The sequence below is a fragment of the Vipera berus genome (genome assembly GCF_964194415.1).
Source record: "Vipera berus genome assembly, chromosome: 1".
In the NCBI taxonomy this organism is placed as follows: Eukaryota; Metazoa; Chordata; class Lepidosauria; order Squamata; family Viperidae; genus Vipera; species Vipera berus.
The window spans coordinates 29,832,562-29,857,457 of NC_138202.1; the positions used below are offsets into that span (position 1 = coordinate 29,832,562).

A 24,896-nucleotide genomic window follows, 5' to 3' on the forward strand; every position below is an offset into this window, starting at 1 on the left:
CAATGCTATCCTGGAAAGCAAAAAAATGTTAATTTAATTTAATTTAATTTAATAACATTTATATACCGCCCTTCTCCCTGAGGACTCAGGGCGGTTCACAGGGCAGAATAAAATAGCGAATACAAACATTAAAATAAGATTAAACAAATTGCCCTAGTTAAAAACAATATAAATACAACACTAAAAACCCCCAGAAAAGTTAAAAAACGAAAAATAAAATAACCCCAACACTCCCCCTCAGGCTAGGCCGGCTTGTACAAACAGAAATGTCTTGAGATCGCGACGAAAGGAGCGAAGATCGGGCGCCATCCGGAGCTCAACCGGTAGCTGATTCCACAGCTCCGGAGCGCCCACAGAGAAGGATCTCCCCCTGGGGGCCACCAATCGGCATTCTCTGATCGGTGGCACCCTGAGGAGGCCCTCTCTGTGGGAACGCACAGGGCGCAGGGAGCTTGATGCCGGCAGCAGATGTTCCCTGAGGTACTCCGGCCCCATGCCATGGAGTGCTTTAAATACCGTTACCAGTACCTTGAATCTCACCCGGAAGACAACTGGCAACCAATGCAGCTCACGGAGCAGAGGCGTAACGTGGGAGTATCGGGAGGCTCCCAACACCACTCTCGCGGCTGCATTCTGTACCAGTTGGAGCTTCCGAGTAGTCCTCAAGGGCAGCCCCATGTAGAGAGCGTTGCAGTAGTCCAGACGAGAGGACACGAGCGCATGAGTGACCGTGCATAAATCGTCCCGGCTAAGATAGGGCCGCAACTGACGCACCAGGCGAACCTGTGCGAAGGCCCCCCTAGTCACGGCTCCTATATGGTCTTCCAAAGTGAGCCGTGAATCTAGGAGGACCCCCAAGTTGCGAGCCCTATCTACGGGGGGTAATAGTTCACCCCCCATAACTAGAGGTGGAATGTCCGAATAAACCCGGGACGAAGGTATGCAAAGCCACTCAGTCTTGTCGGGGTTGAGTTGGAGTCTGTTCCTCCCCATCCAGACCCGAACCGCCTCCAGGCAACGGGACATCACGTTGAGGGCATCACTGGGGTGGTTTGGGGTCGAAAAGAAAAGTTGGGTATCATCAGCGTACTGATGATACCCAACTCCAAAGCCACGAATGATCTCACCCAGCGGCTTCATGTAGATGTTGAACAGGAGAGGCGAGAGGACCGACCCCTGAGGAACTCCACAAATGAGAGACCTCGCGGTCGACCTCTGCCCCCCTGCCAACACCGACTGCGAACGTCCCAAGAGATAGGAGGAGAACCACTGTAAAACTGTGCCTCCCACTCCCAATCCCCTGAGACGCCGCAGCAAGATACCATGGTCGATGGTATCGAAAGCCGCCGAGAGGTCTAATAGGACTAGGACAGAGGAATGCCCCCTGTCCCGAGCCCTCCAGAGATCATTCACCAGCGCGACCAATGCCGTCTCCGTGCTGTACCCGGGCCTGAAACCCGATTGGTACGGGTCTAGATAATCCGCTTCATCCAGGACCAAAGGGAGCTGATGCGCCACCACACTCTCAACAACCTTCGCAAGAAAGCGAAGGTTGGAGACAGGACGAAAGTTGTTCAATACAGCCGGGTCCAGGACAGGCTTCTTGAGGAGAGGCCTCACCACCGCCTCCTTCAAGACGGCGGGGAAGATACCCTCACTCAAAGAGGCCGATATAACTGCCTGGAACCAGCTGCGTGTCCTCTCCCGGGCTGCATAAACCAGCCAGGAAGGGCACGGGTCCAGTAAACATGTGGTGGCGCTCAGCCTCCCCATGATCCTGTCCACTTCCTCCGGAGTTACAGAATCAAACTCCTCCCAGATGGTATCGACAAGACCACCCGTGTCCTGATCGTCAGACTCTGCCCAGTCAGAGTCCAAACCGGTCCGAATCCGAGCGATTTTGTCCGACAGATGTTGGTTAAACTCCTCGGCACGTCCCTGCAAGGGATCCTCCCTCACCTCCTGATTTAGGAGGGAGCGAGTCACCCTAAACAGGGCGGCCGGGCGATTATCTGCGGACGCAATAAGGGTGGCGAAGTGGTTAGACCTCGCCTCCCTAATTGCAGCGAGATAAGACCTAATATAGGCTCTTAGTCGCAATCGGTCGGGTTCAGATCGGGTGGACCTCCAACCGCTCTCTAGGCCCCGTCTCCGACGCTTCATCTCCCGGAGCTCCGCAGAAAACCATGGAGCCCGACGGGATCTGCACCGGGTCAGGGGCCGCAAGGGTACAACTCGGTCAAGGGCCTCAGTGGCCGTCCTTTCCCAGGCCTCCACTAGGGTCTCGGCCGAGCTGTGAGTGAGGGAGGCAGGTGGGGACCCCAGCGCCGCCTGGAACCTTTGGGGATCCATTAAGCGTCTGGGGCGGTACCATTTGAGTGGTTCCAAACACCCACGGCGGGGGGTGGCAAAACGGAAGACCAGCCGCAGGAGATGATGATCGGTCCATGACAGGGGCATAATAATTGGAGAGCCCCCACCAAGATCATCTAACCACCGTCCAGACAAGAAAACAAGGTCAAGGGTGTGGCCTCCTTCATGAGTCGGTCCCGTAATTACTTGCGTCAGGTCCATGGCCGCCATGGAAGCCATGAACTCCCGAGCTAACTCAGATGATCCTCCCAGCGATGGTAGGTTGAAGTCCCCCAAAACTATAAGTTTCGGGAACTCAACCACCAGCCCCGAGAGGACATCAAGCAGCTCAGGCAGGGCTGCTGCTGCGTGACTAGGCGAAAGGTACACCAGCAGCAAGCCCAACTGCGCACCAGGGCCGCATCTCAAAAAGAGAGACTCACACCCGACTGTCTGGGGAACGGTGGCCTCCCGCGGACACAAGGTCTCCCTCACAACAACAGCCACTCCCCCACCCCTACCCTGAGCCCGAGGCCGGTGCAGCACCCGGAAACCTGGTGGGCAAAGATCAACCAGAGGAACACCGCCCTCTGGGCCCAACCAGGTCTCCGAGATGCAAGCCAGGTCAGCCTGCTCACCCTCGACCAAGTCTCGAACGAGAGGAGCCTTATTAACGACCGACCTGGCATTCAAATACACCAGCCGGAGCTCAGGAGGCTGCACATCCTCACTCCCGGGACCTCGGGGCGGAACCAGAGGGTCGGAGTGCCTCACCGCTTGTAAGCAGCGGAGAGGCCTTCCCTGAGACCGATACGGCCCTCTGTTCCTACACCTGCTGCCATTCCCTATCGTCGTGGGAATAGGCAATCCCACGACTGGCCCTGGAGCCCCAGAAGCAGCCAACCCCCGCTCCTCCCCATCGCGATCAGCCTCAGCACTAGCCTGAACAACGGTAGATGGACTGCCCCCCTCGTCCAAACAACCAAGAAAAGAACCCTCCCTCCTCCCTAACCCCCAAAAAAATTTTGACAAAAAACAAATCAAAGACCTCCTGTTGGGTCTACGTCGGAGGTCCGTAACCGTGCCCGGCCATCTCTCAGGATCCCAATAAATGGGACCTTCCTCGAGATTATACTCGGCCGGAAAGGCGGGCCGCCTCCAGGAGGGGGGAGCACCCCTGAGGGCGAGCAAGTCTGTAGAGGAGTACCTCAAACAAGGCATAAAGCAGTCCAGATATAGGCAGTCCATAATCAATTGATTTAAGGAGGAACCAAACAGAGAACAAGTAGATGTCCCGAGCCTCCACCCAGCCACTGCCACTCAGCTGGGTGTCCCCCAAGATAGGCCAACCACCGCCCTCTCACGACAGTTGGAAAGCCTATACCAGGGGGGAATAGTCCGAAATATCCATCCTGGGTACAGCATGTCCCCTAGAGCTCTCACCTCTAGGGGCAGCAGATGTAAGTTCAGGCCACCCTCTCACTGTGGCCAGTACCCAGGGAACTCTGAATCCTTTGGGGCCGATATGTGAATGGCAATAGAGAACAGTCCAAGGCAGGGATAAAATAATATAGTACATCATCAAAGTCTGAACTACTAGGTGGCCAAATCCTTCGCTGCTCTGTCCTTCGAAAAAGTTTATCATGGCCAATTCTGCAGTCATTGGGGTCTTCCAAGTTATCTAATTCTTTTAGGTCCACAAATCCAATGGCACCAACCAGAGTCACAACTGGTGTCACGGGAAACATAAATCTTTCAAGGGACCACTGGGCTCCACTGGGATCCACCGGCATTAACCGGCTAGCCCAGGAACCCTCGGGGCCACCAACAGCAGTAGGAGTACCAGGCCATCCAGAAGGAACAAAGCAAGCAGAGGAAACAATAAGTTGATTACAGCGTCGCCGCTGAGCCGCCAGGGCGACCGCCACCACCGGAGCATTGCTGCAGACGCCACCGCCATTGCTGCCGCCGCCAGGACGCTGATGGAGCCGAGAGTAAACATTCGATGGAAAGGGAGGCCTAAAGCGGCCCCGGCACAACGCCGCCGCCGCCGCCATCCCCGTCGCCATCCAAGCGAGCCAGGAACGCCGCCGCCGCCACAGCCGAGGGAGACCAGGCCGACCACAGAAGCGGCCCGAACGGCCCGAAACGCCTCCACCGAAGCCGCCAGAAGCGAGGGACCATCCGAAGGCCGGCTCCGCAACCGCCGAGGACACCCAGCAAATGGCCGATGGAAAGGCGGGCCCAGAACGGCCCCGGAGAACGCCGCCGCCGCCGACGCCGTCCCCGTCGTCCCCGGAACGAACCAGCAACGCCGCCGCCGCCACAGCCGAGGGAAAGCCGCGAAAGACCAATCCGGCCACAGAAGCGGCCCGGAACGGCCCGAAACGCCTCCGCCAAGGCCACCAAGGCCGCCAGCAGCCAGGGACCTCCCGTGAACGCCGGGTCCGCCATCGCCGAGGACGCCGCCGCCGAAGCCGCCGGCCGCCGCAACCACCAGGCCCGCGAAAACGGCCCGAAAAACGCCCGAGGGAGCAGGTAGGCGCCCCCAACATCCAGTTGAAAAAAGGGTAGGGCTGGCAGCTAACGGAGTCCAAAACCTTCATCCTTCAGCTGCCTAAACTATTGCGCTCACTATCCCCCCAACCCAGAGGGTGTAAACACCCCTGGGGGGCTCCTAGGACACCTATTTTTCTAAGACTTGCAGAGCTCACTCGAACAGATCCGCCCGCACGTCCGCCATCTTACACACATATTCTTTTTTTTAAAAAAACTTATTAATTTTCCAATGTTACAATTATATCTTTGAAAAACAACGTGGTGTCTGGGTTACAATAATTCCATTACATACAAATGTGTATTAATACAAATCTCCAACTATTACAACCAATATTTCCTCTCTTTTTTCCTTTGTCTAAATTAATATACTTCTTATTCTATCCATCAGCTACTTAGTAGCTTTCTTACATTTATCAATAATTTTATATATCTTATTTATTTTGACATCCCATCTTTTGAACCATCAATAACCTTATAAATTTTCTCAGCTTTAATTTTCCATTGATATTTAAGTTAAATGTTTAATATTTATCATTTCCAAATTTTTGAATGACCCCAATTCCCTTTGTCACAATTCCCCCCAACATCTAATGTTCCAGATACATATCTCTCACTTCCATATCAACAGGTTAGTAATACAGTGTAATATTCTTAATTTTATTATAATTTCCAAATATTGTAAATTCAGTAACCAAGATTTCTCCCATTTCAGCATTTAATATATCCTCTCTTCTTATGTCCACTTTCTCATAATTAAGCTTATAATTTTATTCTTATCACTACATCCAAACATATTAATTACATCAGTCTTAACATATATGTCTTAATCACCTTTATAAACAACTCAGTATTTCAATTATCTATTGACATTCATACATCTAGGTTTTAATTAGCCAACATTTTTCTTTACCTTCACATCATAACAATATCTCATATTCAACATACGGGTCTTGTCTACTTAAATATATTCTGTTTTAGACCTCCTAAATATGTCCATACACCGTTCTTCTTCAGTCTTATTCTGGCTTTTTTCCTTTGCCAAGTCATCTTCCATGTCCTTGCTTCAGGATCATCAAAGAATTCTTGTATTATTGTATCATATTGGGATGACCATCCAGTCACCATTTTTGGAAAGTTAAGGGGACTGGCAAAACTACCAGATATTCTCTTTATTTTCTCCTCTTGACGTAGTTGTCCTGGACTGTTTATCTTTTCTTCCATCTGTTTCTCATTTTGATCTTCGAATTCCTTCTGATTTATATAGCAGGTTTTTTCCTCCATCCATTTTGTCAGATTTTTTTCTGAATTTTCTGTTGTCTGTACTTGTTGGGCGATTAGATTGTCTGTCAAAATATTTGATTGTTTGATTTTTTCTGTTGTATTCTGTATAGATAGTTTATTAGTTGTAGTCAAAGTTTGAATTTGCTTACATAAGAAGCTTTCTAGTATTTTTTTCCTAAAGCTCTTATTTTCTCACCGGCTGTAAGAAGAATTTGGTGAGTTTGGTAAGTTATTTTCATCATAGCAAAGATTTGTTTTTGCATTTCTTCCATAGTAAAAGTCTGTTCCTGGTCTTCCATAGTGATGAGTTGAATTGAAAACTTTTATAGTTTTTTTTCTTCAATAAATAAGAAACACAGCAAAGACTCTCACAGTTGCTGTTCATGGTTACATGAATCTTATCTTGTTTTCTAAACTGCCAGACAAGTCTTTTTTCTTCAAGAATAACACATTGCATTTCCAGATTCGGCCACAAGATGTCCCCCAACTGTTTAGGGAATTCCTTTCAATTATTTCCTCCAATTTAGGAGGAAAAACCCAAACTTGCTAATAAAAATAGGAAGTAAAAAAGTAGACAATCAAAAACTTTTAATCCACAAGTTTTAGAAAATAAGTTCTAGTTGGGATCCAATTATTTTTTCAACGTTTTTAAAATCTCCCCTGTATGTTTCTGGAGGGAGGGCTAAAATCCCCCTTCCCGCTCCACAGGGGAAGGGGGAAAGTACTTTAGCAGCTTACTTAGGTGGAAAAAAAGTTGAAATTTAAGAGAGGTAGATCTCACCCAGTCTCTTCCATGCTGTTTTAATGTTGCCTGATGGTAAGTGCGACTTCGGCTTTCTGCAGCCTAATGACCGGCCATATTGCTATGGCCAGTCTTTCATCCGCTGGTTTGAAGGGAAGGCAGGCACCGACGGGAGAGTTGCCGCTCTCCCGCAATCTTGCGAAAGCCCCTCCTTGCTGGTCGCCTCTCCGGGGCAACTTTTCAACCCTTTTAGGGCCCCCCAGCGATGCAAAACTGGACGTGGAAGATGAGAGTCGTCTTCCAAGTGTCCATAGCAGCCGCGTCGGCAAACCTGAAGTCTCAAAATGTTACTATATTCTTATTCTGCTTATGAGCATTTGATAAATATCTGGTTTATCTATTAGATTAAAATGCAATTCTGTGATAACATATTTTGTTGTTGTTAGTTGCGAAGTCGTGTCCGACCCATCGCGACCATATGGACAATGTTCCTCCAGGCCTTCCTGTCCTCTGCCATCCTCTGGAGTCCATCTAGGCTCACGCCTACTGCTTCAGTGACTCCATCCAGCCACCTCATCCTCTGTCGTCCCCCTCTTCTCTTGCCCTCAATCTTTCCCAGCATTAGGCTCTTCTCCAGTGAGTCCTTCCTTCTCATTAGGTGGCCAAAGTATTTGAGTTTTAGCTTAAGGATCTGGCCTTCTAAAGAGCAGTCAGGGTTGATCTCCTCTAGGACTGACTGGTTTGATCGCCTTGCAGTCCAAGGGACTCGCAGGAGTCTTCTCCAGCACCATAGTTCAAAGGCTTCAATTCTTTGGCGCTCAGCCTTTCTTATGGTCCAGCTTTCACTGCCATACATTGCAACTGGGAAGACCATAGCCTTGACTATACGCACTTTTGTTGACAGGGTGATGTCTCTGCTTTTTAGTGTGCTGTCTAGATTTGCCATGGCTCTCCTCCCAAGGAGCAAGCGTCTTTTAATTTCTTGGCTACAGTCCCCATCTGCGGTGATCTTGGAGCCCAGGAAAATAAAATCTGTCACTACCTCCATTTCTTCCCCATCTATTTGCCAGGAATTGAGAGGGCCAGATGCCATGATCTTGGTTTTCTTAATGTTTAGTTTCAACCCAAGTTTTGCACTCTCCTTCTTCACCCGCAACAAGAGGCTCTTTAGTTCTTCTTCACTTTCTGCCATTAGAGTGGTATCATCTGCATATCTTAGGTTGTTGATGTTTCTTCCGGCAATCTTAATTCCAACTTTTGATTCATCTAGCCCTGCCTTTCTCATGATGTGCTCTGCATATAAGTTAAATAGGCAAGGCGACAGTATACAGCCTTGCCGGACTCCTTTCCCAATTTTGAACCAATCAGTGGTTCCGTGTCCAGTTCTCACTGTTGCTTCTTGGCCCGCATATAGATTTCTCAAGAGACAAATAAGATGGTCTGGTATGCCCATCTCTTTAAGGACTTGCCAGAGTTTGTTATGATCCACACAATCAAAGGCTTTAGCATAGTCAATGAAGCAGAAGTAGATGTTTTTCTGGAACTCTCTAGCTTTCTCCATGATCCAGCGTATGTTAGCAATTTGATCTCTAGTTCCTCTGCCTCTTCGAAATCCTGCCTGTACTTCTGGTAGTTCTCGATCCACATACTGCTGGAGTCTAGCTTGTAGAATTTTAAGCATAACTTTACTAGCATGAGAAATGAGTGCAATGGTGCGATAGTTTGAACATTCTTTGGCACTGCCTTTCTTTGGAATTGGAATGTAAACTGATCTTTTCCAATCCTGTGGCCACTGTTGAGTTTTCCAAATTTGCTGGCAAATTGAGTGTAGCACTTTTACTGCATCGTCTTTTAAGATTTTGAATAGCTCAGCTGGAATACTGTCACCTCCACTAGCTTTGTTGTTGCTCAGCTTTTCTAAGGCCCACTTTACTTCACATTCTAGGATGTCTGGCTCGAGGTCAGTGACCACCTCATTGTGATTATCAGGGACGTTAAGCTCATTCTTGTATAGTTCTTCTGTGTAATTTTGCCACCTCTTCTTAATCTCTTCTGCCTCTGTTAGGTCCCTGCCATTTTGGTCCTTTATCATGCCCATTTTTGCATGAAACGTTCCTTTCATCTCTCCAATTTTCTTGAAAAGATCTCTGGTCCTCCCTATTCTATTGTTTTCTTCTATTTCTTTGCATTGTTCATTTAAGAAGGCATTCTTATCTCTTCTAGCTATTCTTTGGAATTCTGCATTTAATTGGGAATATCTTTCTTTTTCTCCCTTGCCTTTCGCTTCCCTCCTTTCCTCAGCTATTTGCAAAGCTTCCTCAGACAGCCATTTTGCTTTCTTGCATTTCTTTTTCTTTGGGATGGTTTTGGTTGCTACCCGTTGTACAATGTTGCGAACCTCTGTCCATAGTTCTTCAGGCACTCTGTCTATCAGATCTAATTCCTTAAATCTATTTGTCACCTCTACTGTATATTCAACAGGGATATGATTTAATTCATACCTGACTGGCCTAGCGCTTTTCCCTACTTTCTTTAATTTAAGCCTAAACTTTGCAACAAGAAGCTCATGGTCTGAGCCACAGTCAGCTCCTGGTCTTGTTTTTACTGACTGTATAGAGCTTCTCCATCTTTGGCTGCAGAGCATATAGTCAATCTGATTTCTGTGTTGACCGTCTGGTGATGTCCATGTGTAGAGCCGTCTCTTGGGTTGTTGGAAAAGAGTGTTTGCTATGACCATCGTATTCTCTTGACAAAATTCTATCAGCCTGTGCCCTGCTTCATTTTGTATTCCAAGGCCAAACTTGCCTGTTATTCCAGTTATCTTTTGGCTTCCTACTTTAGCATTCCAATCCCCCATGATGATAAGGACATCATTTTTGGGTGTTAGTTCTATAAGGTGCTGTAGGGCTTCATAGAACCGGTCAATTTCATCCTCTTCAGCACCGGTGGTTGGGGCATAGACTTGGACTACTGTGATATTGAATGGTTTGCCTTGGATTCGAACTGAGATCATTCTGTCATTTTGAGGATTGTATCCCAGTATTGCTTTTCCTATTTTTTTATTGACTATGAAGGCTACTCCATTTCTTCTGAGGGATTCTTGCCCGCAGTAGTATACCTGATGGTCATCTGAATTAAATTCACCCATTCCTGTCCATTTTAGTTCGCTAATACCTAAGATGTCAATGTTTAGTCTTGTCATCTCTTGTTTGACCACGTCCAGCTTTCCTTGATTCATGGATCTTACATTCCAGGTTCCTATGGAGAAAAAATCTTTACAGCATCGGACTTTCCTTTCACCACCAGACATATCCACAGCTGAGCGTCCTTTCGGCTTTGGCCCAGTCGCTTCATTCTTTCTGGCGCTACTAGTACTAGCCCTCTGCTCTTCCCCAGTAGCATATTGGACGCCTTCCAACCTGAGGGGCTCATCTTCCAGCGTCATATCGTTTTGCCTTTTGGTACTGTCCATAGGGTTTTCATGGCAAAGATACTGGAGTGGTTTGCCATTTCCTTCTCCAGTGGATCACGTTTTGTCAGAACTCTCTGCTATGACCTTTCCGTCTTGGGTGGCCCTGCACGGCATAGCTCATAGCTTCATTGAATTACGCAAGCCCCTTCGCCACGACAAGGCAGTAATCCATGAAGGGGTGATAACATATATATATTGGCAATTTCTAGCTTTTCTATATCAACTACCCAAGCACCTAGCTAGTATTTGCTTCTATATCCCTCATACTAATTTCCTCAGAGTTTAACATGGATTGGCATGGATATTACTATTGGACAATATGAACACCCAGAGGGTGAGGGAGCCTATTGTATAACTAAGCAAGCCTTCAAGTGGGAAAACCAGAGCTGGTTTGGCTTCTTCTGTGCCACTTTCTTGATGACGGGTTGTGTGACCCTGAGAGATGGCATGCTTCAAAGAAGAGGCTAAGGGGATTTTTATTAAGTTTTTTATATAAAATTTTAAGGGGACCCGGGAGGTGGGAGGCCTTGGGGATCCGGAACGAACTTGGGGGAGTTCGACCCGGACAGCAGTCCAGACCATCGGACGGTCGTGGGGGGGAAATAGGGGTTTGGGGGCAGACTCAGCTCCGAGTGCGGAGGGTCTCCCTATCTTGACGGTGATTGAGAGGGGCAGAGAGTGTGGGAGCAGAGGGCTTTATAGTTATTGGGGAACGGTCCACCGCTGTCTTTAAGCAGTTGCCTGTTCCCGCCCTCCTTGCTCTTCTCGCTTCCCCGAGGGCATAGGATTGCAGAACCCCGGGCTCAGGTTGGTTTATTTCAAAGCCAGGTCTGTGGTGAACAAGGCTCCCCTCATACATGATCTTGTTGAGGAGGAGAACGCGGACCTGGCTTGCATCACGGAGACCTGGCTGGGCCAAGAAGAAGGTGTGCCCCTCTCGGAGCTATGCCCACCGGGCTTCCGGGTGCTTCACCAGCCACGGGCCCAGGGCAGGGGCGGGGGGGTGGCGTTTATTATTAGGGAGAGTCTTTGTCCACGAGTGGCCACTGTCCCTCAGATGTTGTGGCCCCGACCCCCGCGCCTGTCTTAACCAAGGATGAGGACTCTGAGGATGATGGGGAGGAACTGGCAAGGCCTCCCTCTCCGGGGCCCTCCTCTCTGGCAAGGCCTCCGTCTCCATCGGGAGGCCGAGAGGAGCAGGCGGTGCTCGAACAGCTGCAGCAGTCTAGCGAAGATGAGTCATGGTTAGACCCTCGAGAAAGACGCAGGGCCAAGCCTCTGCAGCAACGTAGGTTGGGTAGGAGGGTCAGGGAGTAGCTGAGTCATTGAGCCACACCCCATAAGGTATACAGGGAGTGCAGAATTAGTAGGCAAATGAGTATTTTGACCACATCATCCTCTTTATGCATGTTGTCTTACTCCAAGCTGTATAGGCTCGAAAGCCTACTACCAATTAAGCATATTAGGTGATGTGCATCTCTGTAATGAGAAGGGGTGTGGTCCAATGACATCAACACCCTGTATCAGGTGTGCATAATTATTAGGCAACTTCCTTTCCTTTGGCAAAATGGGTCAAAAGAAGGACTTGACAGGCTCAGAAAAGTCAAAAATAGTGAGATATCTTGCAGAGGGATGCAGCACTCTTAAAATTGCAAAGCTTCTGAAGCGTGATCATCGAACAATCAAGCGTTTCATTCAAAATAGTCAACAGAGTCGCAAGAAGCGTGTGGAGAAACCAAGGCGCAAAATAACTGCCCATGAACTGAGAAAAGTCAAGCGTGCAGCTGCCAAGATGCCACTTGCCACCAGTTTGGCCATATTTCAGAGCTGCAACATCACTGGAGTGCCCAAAAGCACAAGGTGTGCAATACTCAGAGACATGGCCAAGGTAAGAAAGGCTGAAAGACGACCACCACTGAACAAGACACACAAGCTGAAACGTCAAGACTGGGCCAAGAAATATCTCAAGACTGATTTTTCTAAGGTTTTATGGACTGATGAAATGAGAGTGAGTCTTGATAGGCCAGATGGATGGGCCCGTGGCTGGATTGGTAAAGGGCAGAGAGCTCCAGTCCGACTCAGACGCCAGCAAGGTGGAGGTGGAGTACTGGTTTGGGCTGGTATCATCAAAGATGAGCTTGTGGGGCCTTTTCGGGTTGAGGATGGAGTCAAGCTCAACTCCCAGTCCTACTGCCAGTTTCTGGAAGACACCTTCTTCAAGCAGTGGTACAGGAAGACGTCTGCATCCTTCAAGAAAAACATGATTTTCATGCAGGACAATGCTCCATCACACGCGTCCAAGTACTCCACAGCGTGGCTGGCAAGAAAGGGTATAAAAGAAGACAATCTAATGACATGGCCTCCTTGTTCACCTGATCTGAACCCCATTGAGAACCTGTGGTCCATCATCAAATGTGAGATTTACAAGGAGGGAAAACAGTACACCTCTCTGAACAGTGTCTGGGAGGCTGTGGTTGCTGCTGCACGCAATGTTGATGGTGAACAGATCAAAACACTGACAGAATCCATGGATGGCAGGCTTTTGAGTGTCCTTGCAAAGAAAGGTGGCTATATTGGTCACTGATTTGTTTTTGTTATGTTTTTGACTGTCAGAAATGTATATTTGTGAATGTTGAGATGTTATATTGGTTTCACTGGTAAAAATAATTAATTGAAATGGGTATATATTTGTTTTTTGTTAAGTTGCCTAATAATTATGCACAGTAATAGTCACCTGCACACACAGATATCCCCCTAAAATAGCTATAACTAAAAACAAACTAACAACTACTTCCAAAAATATTCAGCTTTGATATTAATGAGTTTTTTGGGTTCATTGAGAACATGGTTGTTATTCAATAATAAAATTAATCCTCAAAAATACAACTTGCCTAATAATTCTGCACTCCCTGTAAAGGGGGTGTGGCTGCTCTCAGAACTTTGTGACGAACAATAGTTTCAACAACTTTGGGTCACATCTTTGGAACTCTGCTTCTAGTTTGAAACCTTGGTCTGAATTCTTGGCAACGCTTCTGTACCTGTACTAATGGACTGTTTGCTTGGACGTTATCTCATTTCATCTGAAGTTTGAGGTAACGAGCTTATGTTGCTGCCAAGACCTTATCAGTAGGATATTAATTAAAGCCTGTAGCATTAACTCTTGCGAGTCATGCCTGCTTGTCTGTCTGTGCTCCGGGAGGGGGGAACAGAACAGCGGGTGTGAATCTCTCCTTTTGAAGTTGGGCCTGGCATTCATTTGGGCCTTTTGATTACGTACCTATCTCCCAGCTGTGTATCATCGGCCCTGCCCAAGCTCCTCGACGTCTTGCCCGGGTTGGCGATTGAGTTCCCCAGGCTTATAGTTCTGGGGGATTTCAATTTGCCTTCCGTGCGTGAGGCGTCTGAGTTGGCTCGGGAGTTCATGGCTTCCATGACGGCCATGGACCTGAGTCAAATAATTCAGGACCCGACTTATAATGGAGGTCACACACTCGACCTGGTTTTTATCTCTGGGCAGTGGATTAATGATCTGGGTAGGGGGGATTTAACCATCTATCCCCTGTCATGGTCCGATCATTTTCTTCTCTGGCTAGACTTTCAGTACGCCACCCCCCGCCACTGGGAGGCGGAACCAACCAGGTGGTTCCGCCCCAGGCGCCTGATGGACCCTGAGAGGTTCCAGACGGAGCTTGGGACATTTCCCGCTTCCTTTGCTCACGGCTCTGCCGAGGCCCTAGTGGCAGCCTGGGAGAGGATGGCTGCTGGGGCCTTGGATCGAGTTGTGCCTTTGCGGCCTCTGACCCGGCATGGATCCTGGGTGGCCCCCTAGTTTACCGAGGGACTCCGAGAGATGAAGGGCCGGAAAAGACGCCTAGAGAATCATTGGAGGTCCAGCAGATCCGAATCTGACCTAACACATTGAGAACTTATCTTAAGTCTTACCTAGTGGCGATGGAAGCAGCAAAGCGTGCTTACTTTTCCGCTCTCATTGCGTCCGCAGATAACCGCCCAGCCACCCTGTTTAGAGTGACCCGCTCACTGCTTAATCAGCGACTGAGGGATGACCCCTTGCAGGGTAGGGCTGAGGAATTTGTACAGTATCTGCAGGACAAAATCGCTCAGATCTGGTCTGGTTTGGACTCCGACTGGGTGGAATCTGGCAGAATGGAAGGGGCAGGTCTTGGTTATACCATCTGGGGTGAGTTTGACCCTGTATCTTTGGATGATGTGGACAGGATTATGCGCAGACTGAGCGCTACAACCTGTTTACTGGACCCATGTCCCTCCTGGCTAGTTTCGGCCGCCAGGGCGGTGACAGGGGGCTGGCTCCAGGCAGTTGTCAATGCTTCATTGACAGAGGGTGTCTTCCCCTCTGCCTTGAAAGAGGCAGTGGTGAGGCCCCTCCTCAAGAAGCCTGCCTTGGATCCGGCCTCGTTGAATAACTATCGTCCTGTCTCCAACCTTCGCTTTGTAGCAAAGGTTGTTGAGAGTGTTGTGGCGCGTCAACTTCTGCAATTCCTGTATGAAGCGGACTATCTGGACCCGTACCAGTCCGGTTTCAGACCCGGTTACAACATGGAAACGGCATTGGTCACACTGGTAGATGAAGTCTGGCGGGCTCAGGACAGGGGCTGTTTCTCTATCCTGGTCCTACTTGACCTCTCAGCAGCTTTTGATACCATCGAACATGGTATCTTGCTGCGATGGCTCGAGGGGTTGGGAGTGGGAGGCACTGTTTTATGGTGGTTCTCCTCCTACCTCTCGGGCCGTTCGCAGTTTGTATTGGCAGGGGGGCAGAGATACACCCCGAGGCCCCTTTCTTGTGGGGTGCCTCAGGGGTCGGTTCTCTCCCCCCTCCTGTTTAACATCTATATGAAGCTGCTGGGTGAGATCATTCGTGGTTTTGGGGTGAGGTATCACCAATATGCGGATGATAGCCAGTTGTTCATCTCCACTCCAAACCAACCCAGTGATGCCCTTGACGTGATGTCCCGGTGCCTGGAGGCGGTACGGGTCTGGATGGGAAGGAACAGGCTCAGGCTCAACCCCTCCAAGACCGAGTGGCTGTGGATACCGGCATCTCGTATTGTCCAACATGTTCCATCTCTTTCAATGGGGGGGAGGTATTGCCCCCCTCTGAAACGGCTCACAACTTCGGTGTCCTCCTGGATTCATGGCTTAATTTGGAAGAACATTTATCTGCTGTGACCAGGGGGGCCTTTGCACAGGTTCACCTGGTGCGCCAGTTGCACCCCTTTTTGGACCGAGATGCCCTATACACTGTCACTCATGCCCTTGTCACTTCTTGCCTGGATTACTGTAACGCTCTCTACATGGGGCTGCCCTTGAAGTACACCCGGAGGCTTCAGCTGGTGCAAAATGCAGCCGCGTGGGTACTTAAGGAAGTTCCTCGATACTCCCATGTTATTCCACTCCTGCACGAGCTTCATTAGCTTCCGGTTGTCCTCCGGGTACGATTCAAGGTGCTAGTAATTACCTTTAAAGCCCTACATGGCTTAGGCCTGGGGTATTTGCGAGACTACCTGCTGCCATTGTCAACCTCCCATCGCCCTGTTTGCTCCCAGAGAGTCGGCCTACTCAGAGTTCCGTCGGTTAAGCAATGCCGGCTAGTGACCCCTAGGGGGAGAGCCTTCTCTGTGGGTATGCCGACCCTCTGGAATGAGTTGCCTCCGGAGCTGCGGATGGCCCCCGACCTTCGGTCCTTTCGCCATGACCTGAAGACATGGATGTTTCAACAATCGGGCCTGGACTGACTATGGTTTTAAATTTGGTTTTATGGCAGACATGTCAAACACAAGGCCTGGGGGCCAGATCCGGCCCGCGAAGTGGTTTCATGTGGCCCGCGAAACCATCCTGGAAACAGTGAGGGAACGGCCCCCACTGCCTTGGCCCTGGCCCAGAGACCCTCCTCCTGCCAGAGACCCTCAGATCTGTCCCACTCCTGCCCAGGCCTCCATAGGCACCCTTGATGCGAACGATGTAGAGCTGGCCATGCCCACCCAGTAGGCCATACGCACTCTAGCCACACCTACCCAGTAGGCCACGCCCACCCTGGCCATACCCACCCGGCCCCCTGAGGGCAACCGCAATGCTGATGCGGCCCTCAATGAAATTGAGTTTGACACCCCTGTTTTATGGGGTTAAATTACTATGTATTGAACATATCTACTGTTTAATTCTTTTTTAAATTTTGTATTTTCATGTTCTTTTTTAGTTTTTATTGTTGTGAGCCGCCCTGAGTTCTTAGGGAAAAGGGCGGCATATAAATATAATAAATCAAATCAATCAAATCAATCAATCAATATAAATTTTCAGTAAAGTATTATACTCTTGGTAAAATCATGTTTGAGGAGTTTTTTTCTGGAAATGTCAACGGGACAGTTGAAACCTCTTTCCAAACATTCATTTAGAGGAAAAAGTGAATATAATAATTCCGAATTTACTAAAAAATAAATCCACAATTTAAAAACTTGTTTACTATCCATTCATTCACCAGCCACTTCAATGGATCCATCACGTTAAGGATGGCAAATATATTTAAAGATTAAGAATGATTTCTTACTCATCTATTTCCCCCACCCACAAACTCTTTTTCCCCCTTAAAAAATGACCTATGTATATTCTTGCTTTTCAAAGTGAGGTGACAAACTCTAGACTATTGAATATTAAAATGTATTGGCATATATGGCTGTCACAGGAACATTACATAAAATTCATGTAGAGCCTATGTTTGTCACTTTTTTTCTCTATATAAATCTATTATTATAAACAAGCTTGGAATAATTTTGTTGTATTCCTCATGCATGTATGGAGGAGGCTAATGAAAAAATATAAATTAGAGGACAAGTTTAAAAAAGAGGTTTATTTCACTATCTGTATCTCTCACAACTAAATTCCATTATATTCAATGAGACTTATTCCTGGGAGTTTGTGCAGTTATAGTCAATTACGTGAAATGTTATTGGTATTCTTTTTAATGTAATTATGACTGCAATCAGCAGCAAAGCTTGCTGAAACAAAAATACTTTAGCAGAAGTCGTTGCTTGGCAGCATTTAGAAACAAGTATATAAAGGGAAAAGATTCCAATTAGGATTTCGTCATTGGCCAGAGACCTGGCAACCTTTACGTCTCTACAAACATTGGCTATTAGACCCTTTAAAACTTTCACTATTTGAGAAAATCCACTTCTGTGGGTTTTTTAAACTAATTTTATCCTGAGAATATCCTGGAGAAAAGCTTGGCCAAAAATTCTTCTAGATTAAGCAAGTGCCAATAGCTTTTAGAAAAAGAACAACAGTTTCAGGAAACAATCTCAAATGCTTATGGGGGCAGGCTTTGAAATGTTTGAAGTGTTAAATGCTTTAAAATTATTGCACAAATGTTTATGAAATAGCCATCAACAACCACCACCACCCCGCCCCACAAAATGGGGGGAAAGAATCCAGGAAATCACATTGTAGGATTTCTAACAAATTTATTTGCAAATTATGGTGGAAAATAAATATTTGGTCAGTAACAAAAGTTCATCTCAATACTTTGTTATATACCCTTTGTTGGCAATGACAGAGGTCAAACGTTTTCTGTAAGTCTTCACAAGGTTTGCACACACTGTTGCTGGTATTTTGGCCCATTCCTCCATGCAGATCTCCTCTAGAGCAGTGATGTTTGGGGGCTGTCGCTGGGCAACATGGACTTTCAACTCCCTCCAAAGGTTTTCTATGGGGTTGAGATCTGGAGACTGGCTAGGCCACTCCAGGACCTTGAAATGCTTCTTACGAAGCCACTCCTTCGTTGCCCGGGCGGTGTGTTTGGGATCATTGTCATGCTGAAAGACCCAGCCACGTTTCATCTTCAATGCCCTGGCTGATGGAAGGAGGTTTTCACTCAAAATCTCACGATACATGGCCCCATTCATTCTTTCCTTTACACGGATCAGTCGTCCTAGTCCCTTTGCAGAAAAACAGCCCCAAAGCATCATGTTTCCACCCCCATGCTTCACAGTAGGTATGGTGTTCTTTGGATGCAACTCAGCATTCTTTCTCCTCCAAACACGAGTTGAGTTTTTACCAAAAAGTTTTACTTTAGTTTCATCTGACCATATGACATTCTCCCAATCCTGTTCTGGATCATCCAAATGCTCTCTAGCAAACTTCAGACGGGCCCAGACATGTACTGGCTTAAGCAGGGGGACACGTCTGGCACTGCAGGATTTGAGTCCCTGGCGGCATAGTGTGTTACTGATGGTAGCCTTTGTTACTTTGGTCCCAGCTCTCTGCAGGTCATTCACTAGGTCCCCCCGTGTGGTTCTGGGATTTTTGCTCACCGTTTTTGTGATCATTTTGACCCCATGGGGTGAGATCTTGCGTGGAGCCCCAGAACAAGGGAGATTATCAGTGGTCTTGTATGTCTTCCATTTTCTAATAATTGCTCCCACAGTTGATTTCTTCACACCAAGCTGCTTGCCTATTGCAAATTCAGTCTTTCCAGCATGGTGCAGCTCTACAATTTAGTTTCTGGTGTCCTTCGACAACTCTTTGGTCTTGGCCATAGTGGAGTTTGGAGTGTGACTGTTTGAGGTTGTGGACTGGTGTCTTTTAACCTGGTAACAAGTTCAACCAGGTGCCATTCATACAGGTAACGAGTGGAGGACAGAGGAGCCTCTTAAAGAAGTTACAGGTCTGTGAGAGCCAGAAATCTTGCTTGTTTGTAGGTGACCAAATACTTATTTTACCGAAAAATGTAGAAATTAATTCATTAGAAATCCTACAATGTGATTTCCTGGATTCTTTCCCCCCATTTTGTCTCTCATAGTTGAGGTATACCTATGATGAAAATTACAGGCCTCTCTCATCTTTTTAAGTGGGAGAACTTGCACAATTGGTGGCTGACTAAATACTTTTTTGTCCCACTGTATAATTAAAAAAACTGAATGGACCTACCTAGACATGAATTTCATGGCAATTTCATAACAACATCAATGTCTTCCCTTGTTTAGTGAATGATTTATTACATTTATATGCCATTTTTCTGAAGCTCATGATAGTGTACCTTTTTCACCCAAAGGTAGGTTGTGACATAAGTTGGACCAACAGAGTGACTGGCCCAAACTTTCCACCGAGCAGCCATAGCTAAGGATGGATTTTAGCGTTAATCACTTTAATTACAACTTATTTAAAGCTGGTTATGTTGCTCTCTCTCTCTCTCTCTCTCTCTGTGTGTGTGTGTGTGTGTGTGTGTGTGTGTGTGTATCCAACATCGTCAGAGTAAAATTGCCAGAGATGAGGGAACACGTTTATATTGCCGGCGTTTTTTGCGCTCTGTTCATAGAGCGAGTCACAGGTCTCTTCGCCTCAGCCGGCCGTATTGTACTATTTATTTTCTCCCAGTTGCAGTAATCCAGACATTTTCACATTCTGGAATACCGTATGATAAATTTCTGGAGCATACTTAATATCGCTGTCCCACTGTATCTGAACAGAAAAAAATGAGTTAACTCCAAAGTTGTACTACTGAACTTCGTATTTTTGTAAAAGAAATAGCTTCCATAGACTGTGCTGTATAATAAGCTGTTATTCACTCAGTTATTAATTACTAATTTCCCTGGTCTTAGATAACAATGTATGGCCAGTGATAAGATCATTGAGAGAATCGCAATCGCAATTGCAATCACAATCCCTCTCACATATCTCCTTAACAGAAGGAAAATAGACTTGATCTTAATTTCTTCCTTTCCCTATAACCCCCTTGACCATTTGGGGCAGATTGATAGGAAGGAAATCACTTCATTTTACTAGACTGGAAGCCTTCTGCAAACCAAAAGCTTCTTTCAAAGTACAGAAGGAAGGATTTCGATCTTAACCAATAGCAGTAGTGTAAAGTTAATGAAAGGAGATACAAAAGTTAAACATAACTTCACTAACAGAATCATGGATACAGCTTTTATTAATATAGTAATATGCAGAACAGAATAACAGAGTTGGAAGGAGCCTTGGAGGTCTTCTAGTCCAACCCCCTGCTCAAGCAGGAAACCCTATACCAGGGGTGTCAAACTCAATTTCATTGAGGGCCGCATCAGCATTGCGGTTGCCCTCAGGGGGGTGGGTGGGCGTGGCCTACTGGGTGGGTATGGCCTACTGGGTGGGCATGGCCAGCTCTACATCGTTCACATCAAGGGTGCCTATGGGGGCCTGGGCAGGAGTGGGACAGATCTGAGGGTCTCTGGCAGAAGGAGTGTCTCTGGGCCAGGGCCAAGGCAGTGGGGGCTGTTCCCTCCCTGTTTCCAGGATGGCTTCGCGGGCCGCATGAAACCACTTCGCGGGCCGGATCTGGCCCCCGGGCCTTGTGTTTGACATGTCTGCCCTATACCATCTCAGACAAATGGCTGTCCAATCTCTTCTTAAAAACCTCCAGCAATGGAACACCCACTACTTTTGGAGGCAAGTTGTTCCACTAAGTAATTGTTCTGTCAGGAAATTTTTCCTTAATTCCAGGTTCGTTCTTTCATTATTTTCCATCTGTTGTTTCTTCTCCCACCTTCAGGTTCTTGTGAAAATATGTTGACTCACCCTCTTCTTTACGACATCAAAAGTATTATGTTATAATTCCTACCCACTTAAATTCATTTCTAACTTAGCCAACTTCTTAGATGGTTTCTAAAGACATGCAATAGATTTATGGAAGGAAAATATGAAAGACAACAGATGAATGAATACTAAATCCTCAAGAGCAGGCATGTCCAACCCACAGCCCATAAAAGCTGCATGCAGTCCTGAACAGCCCCTAATTTCAATTTTTGAATTTGAATTTTATTGAATTTATATACCGCCCTTTCCCGTAGGACTCAGGGCAGTTTACAGGGTACTTAAAACATCGATACAAAAATTAAAAATAATTAAAAAAGATTAAATTAAATCCCTGAAGAAATATAAAAACCCCAATTAAAACTCTAAAATTAAAATTCAAATTTTATGCACTGGCAATAGATGGAAATACTGGTGCTACAAATATGGCTCAAACTTGCCATTTTTATTAGGGGTATTGATAATGAGTGCAATATCACTGAAGAAATGGCTTCTTTGATGCCATTAAAAGACATAAGTAAATCTCTTGATTTGTATGAAGCAGTAAGAATTACATAAAAGCATATTTCTTTAATTTCTTTGCCAACCTATCTGGCATAGCTACTGATAGCACCACAGGTATACTTGGTAAAAAAGAGGGATTTATAAGACTAATGAGCCATGGTGGTGCAGGCTAATTCTGCTGACTGCCGGCTGCTGGCAGTTTGAATCTCACTGACTCAAGGTTAACTCAGCCTTCCATCCTTCTGAGGTCAGTAAAATGAGTACCCAGATTGATGGGGGCAATATGCTTGACTCTATAAACTGCTTAGAGAAGGTTGTAAAGCACTGAGAAGCACTATATAAGTCTAAGTGCTATTGATAATAGAAGATGGTGCAATTGCCACCAGTAACTCACATTTGATAAACCACTGCATCAGATATATCAAGAACATTTACGTACAGAAGTTTTAAAAACAGAGGTCATGCAAGTTGTCATCAAAGCTGTAAACTCAATCATTGCCAATTCCAGGAAGACCTTAAAAGTATGGGTGCTGATTATGGGGATATCATTTACTTTTCTGAAATAAGGTAGCTAAGTCAGGTAAAATATTGAAAAGATCTTAGGATTTGCAAAATTGATCTCCTTTGTAAATTGTGACAAACATCTAAGCCAACTCAGTACTGTAGAAAATACTTCAAAATTCCAACTAAGAGAACAGAAAATAAATCCACCATATTATTTTATTTTCAAATTCAGGTGTGGCCTATATCATCCGGCTTCAAAACTAATTCTCATAAGATATTGTCATTTCTTTACTGTGGGCACAACGGCACACATCAAAAATGAAATTTAGTTGCCCGCTCTCAAACTGAAACACATACATGACACACACGTAAAACATATATACACAACATATGTATATATATACAACATATGTAGAGATCCACACCCCTACATATACATAACAAATAAATATTAAATACTGTCCATCTTCAATATATAACAGAAGGAAGAAGACAGAGTTCACAAGGTTAATGCTGTATGGAATGAAACTATGGCTGAATCTGGATGTTCTGCTATGGATACCACGAAGCCTCCTCCCAGAGGGTAACAAGGAAAACAGGCCGTGAAGAGGATGAGTAGTGTCCTAGATAATCTTACGGACCCTGCTCAAACAACGCTTCTCTGCTATGTTCTGGATGGGAGGGAGGGAACTGCAAATAATCTTTTCGGCCTTTCTCACCACTCTCTGCACCGCCTTCCTGTCTAGAATTAACATGCTCCAAAATTCCTAGTTGTCTAAGCATTTACTTAGGAACAGATACTTTCCATTTTAAAATGGATTAGAAAAATAAAAGCATTGTTTTATATATTCAGGAAATTGTTTCACCAGCCGCAAGCAAACATGAAGTATCTTAATATAAACAAAAGTGAGTTCTTACCTGCCACCGTCCATAACTAAGTAGGAACAATGACACAGGAATGGCAGTGCCTGCCATCGCATGAGTTGAGGGCATGCTGTATTCAGAATTGTAGAAAACCTCCAGCTTCACTACTGGGGGAGAAGCAGGCCTTGGCCAGCGGATAACATCTTTGGTGCACTGACCCAAATACATAATCCAAACCCAAATGATGATGAGTCTCCTGCCCAGCCAAGGATCCACATTCCAGAAGAAGAAGGGGAAAAACATGAGATAGAAAAATTCATTGCCAAGTTCTGTGCCAAAGCTGAAGAGGTAATAAAGGAAAAAATTATGGATTCTGAATTTCTGTGATATGGATTCTCCAGTCAGAGAGTTGCGGCGAGGATGGTTTTTTGAGACCCACCTCTTCTGCTTTTCTAGAGATGCTTGCTGAGGTTCCTCTCCACAGGTGTCTTCAGAAACCATCCCTTTCTTCCTACCATTTGAGTGGCCCTCCTCACGTTTCTCCTCCACGTTAAACGAACCTCCTCGGGACACACATCGTCTGCCACTTTCACCCTGGGTCTCGGCAACGGTGCAGTTCCCGTTGACCAAGGGGTGATCTGTGTCCACCACCATCTGAGCTGAGGAGACAGACCTCCAGTCCGGTAGTGCTTCCACACCGCATAGTTTTTGGAAACGGGCAACTTTCTCGGCATCCTGCAGGTAACAAATCAAGCGATGCAGCAGAGACATATCAGTTCTTCTGTCAGAGGGCAACTCAAGTAGGTAAATCCGAAATCCAGGATGGGGGAAAAAAATACCAAAGCAGGGAAAGAGATCTGAAAGTACTTCAGGATAATTTTCAGCAGAAGACCAGACAGTTTTTTCAAAGTGAGAAAGGGCTTGCAAAATAGGGGGAGCCGCTTCAGCAGATGACACAGGCGTAGGACCTGTGGGCCCCGAGAGGGAACTAGGGCAGGTATGACTTCATAAGGCACGCTGGGAAGGGCACTAAACCTTGCTGGTTGCAGAAGGGAAAGGGGGGAGAAACAACGAGAGTAGTATGTAGGGCAGAAGAGGAGGAGCTTCGGGATAGGGAGGAGAAAGCGAAGCGAAACGAAAGAAGAAGAAGGGGGGGGAAAAGGAGAAGTGAAGCTAAAATGCAGCCCGAAAAGACCCAGGAGAGGAGGAAGGCGGGTTAACCCGTTGGGGCGCGAAGCGGCTGAGAACGGGTTCACCTCCGGAAAAGAGGGAAGCCAGCTGACGAGCGGGCAAAGAACAGCTCCGGATGGGAAATCACGGTCCTCCGAAAAAGACGGCGTCAATCGAGCATTCAGTCAGTCGACCCAGCCACCGTTCCGCCTAACATCCCCACGCAGCCTCTCCCGGCTCTCGCTGCTCCGCGCAGCACCAATTCCGTACAAGTCCCGCCTGCGCCTCTGGCTGCTCTTACTTAGCTGGGGCGCGCGCACGCGCGATTAATCCCCGTCCGAAGAATCCGCTGAGCGCGAGCGCGCACGCCAAATATGAACCGCAGGGCGTGCGCGAGATGGCGGAAACCGGGGAGGGGGGGGTGGCGGCGCCCAGGTGTTCCCTCCCGTAACCTGCTTATTAATCGAATTTGTATCCCGCCTTTCTGCCGCCGATGACGCTTTTCTAAGGCGTCTAATAAAAGCCCACCAAAATCACGATATTAAAGCGAATACAAATCCCATAATTCACACTGTGCAGTTTTACAATGCCAGCCTATTTCTGGAGCTGACAGCTGTATCAGCTGCGGGGGGGGGGGGCGGGTGTCTTTGGACCGTAGTATATGAATTTAGCAATATCACTTATATGGTTTACAATATCAGCATATTCTCAGCAGTCTGGATCTTCATTTAACTGACTGGGAAGGATGGAAGGCTGACACCATTTGAGCTAGTCAAGATTGAACTCCAGATTGTCGGCAGAGTTTGCCTCAATACTGCACTTTAACCACGGTGTCACCAGGGCTCA

General features: G+C 46.8%; 1 protein-coding gene across 1 annotated transcript in view; it reads right to left on the minus strand.

Moving 5' to 3' along the window:
• SGPP1 (sphingosine-1-phosphate phosphatase 1) overlaps positions 1 to 24,345 on the minus strand; it is a 33,548-nt gene extending 9,203 nt beyond the window's left edge. Inside the window, exon 1 of the mRNA XM_081314188.1 lies at positions 22,935 to 24,345. Coding sequence (XP_081170314.1) covers positions 22,935 to 23,651 — 717 coding nt within the window. The 5' untranslated portion in view covers positions 23,652 to 24,345. The remainder of the gene's footprint in view (positions 1 to 22,934) is intronic.
• Between the last annotated feature and the right edge of the window lie 551 nt (positions 24,346 to 24,896).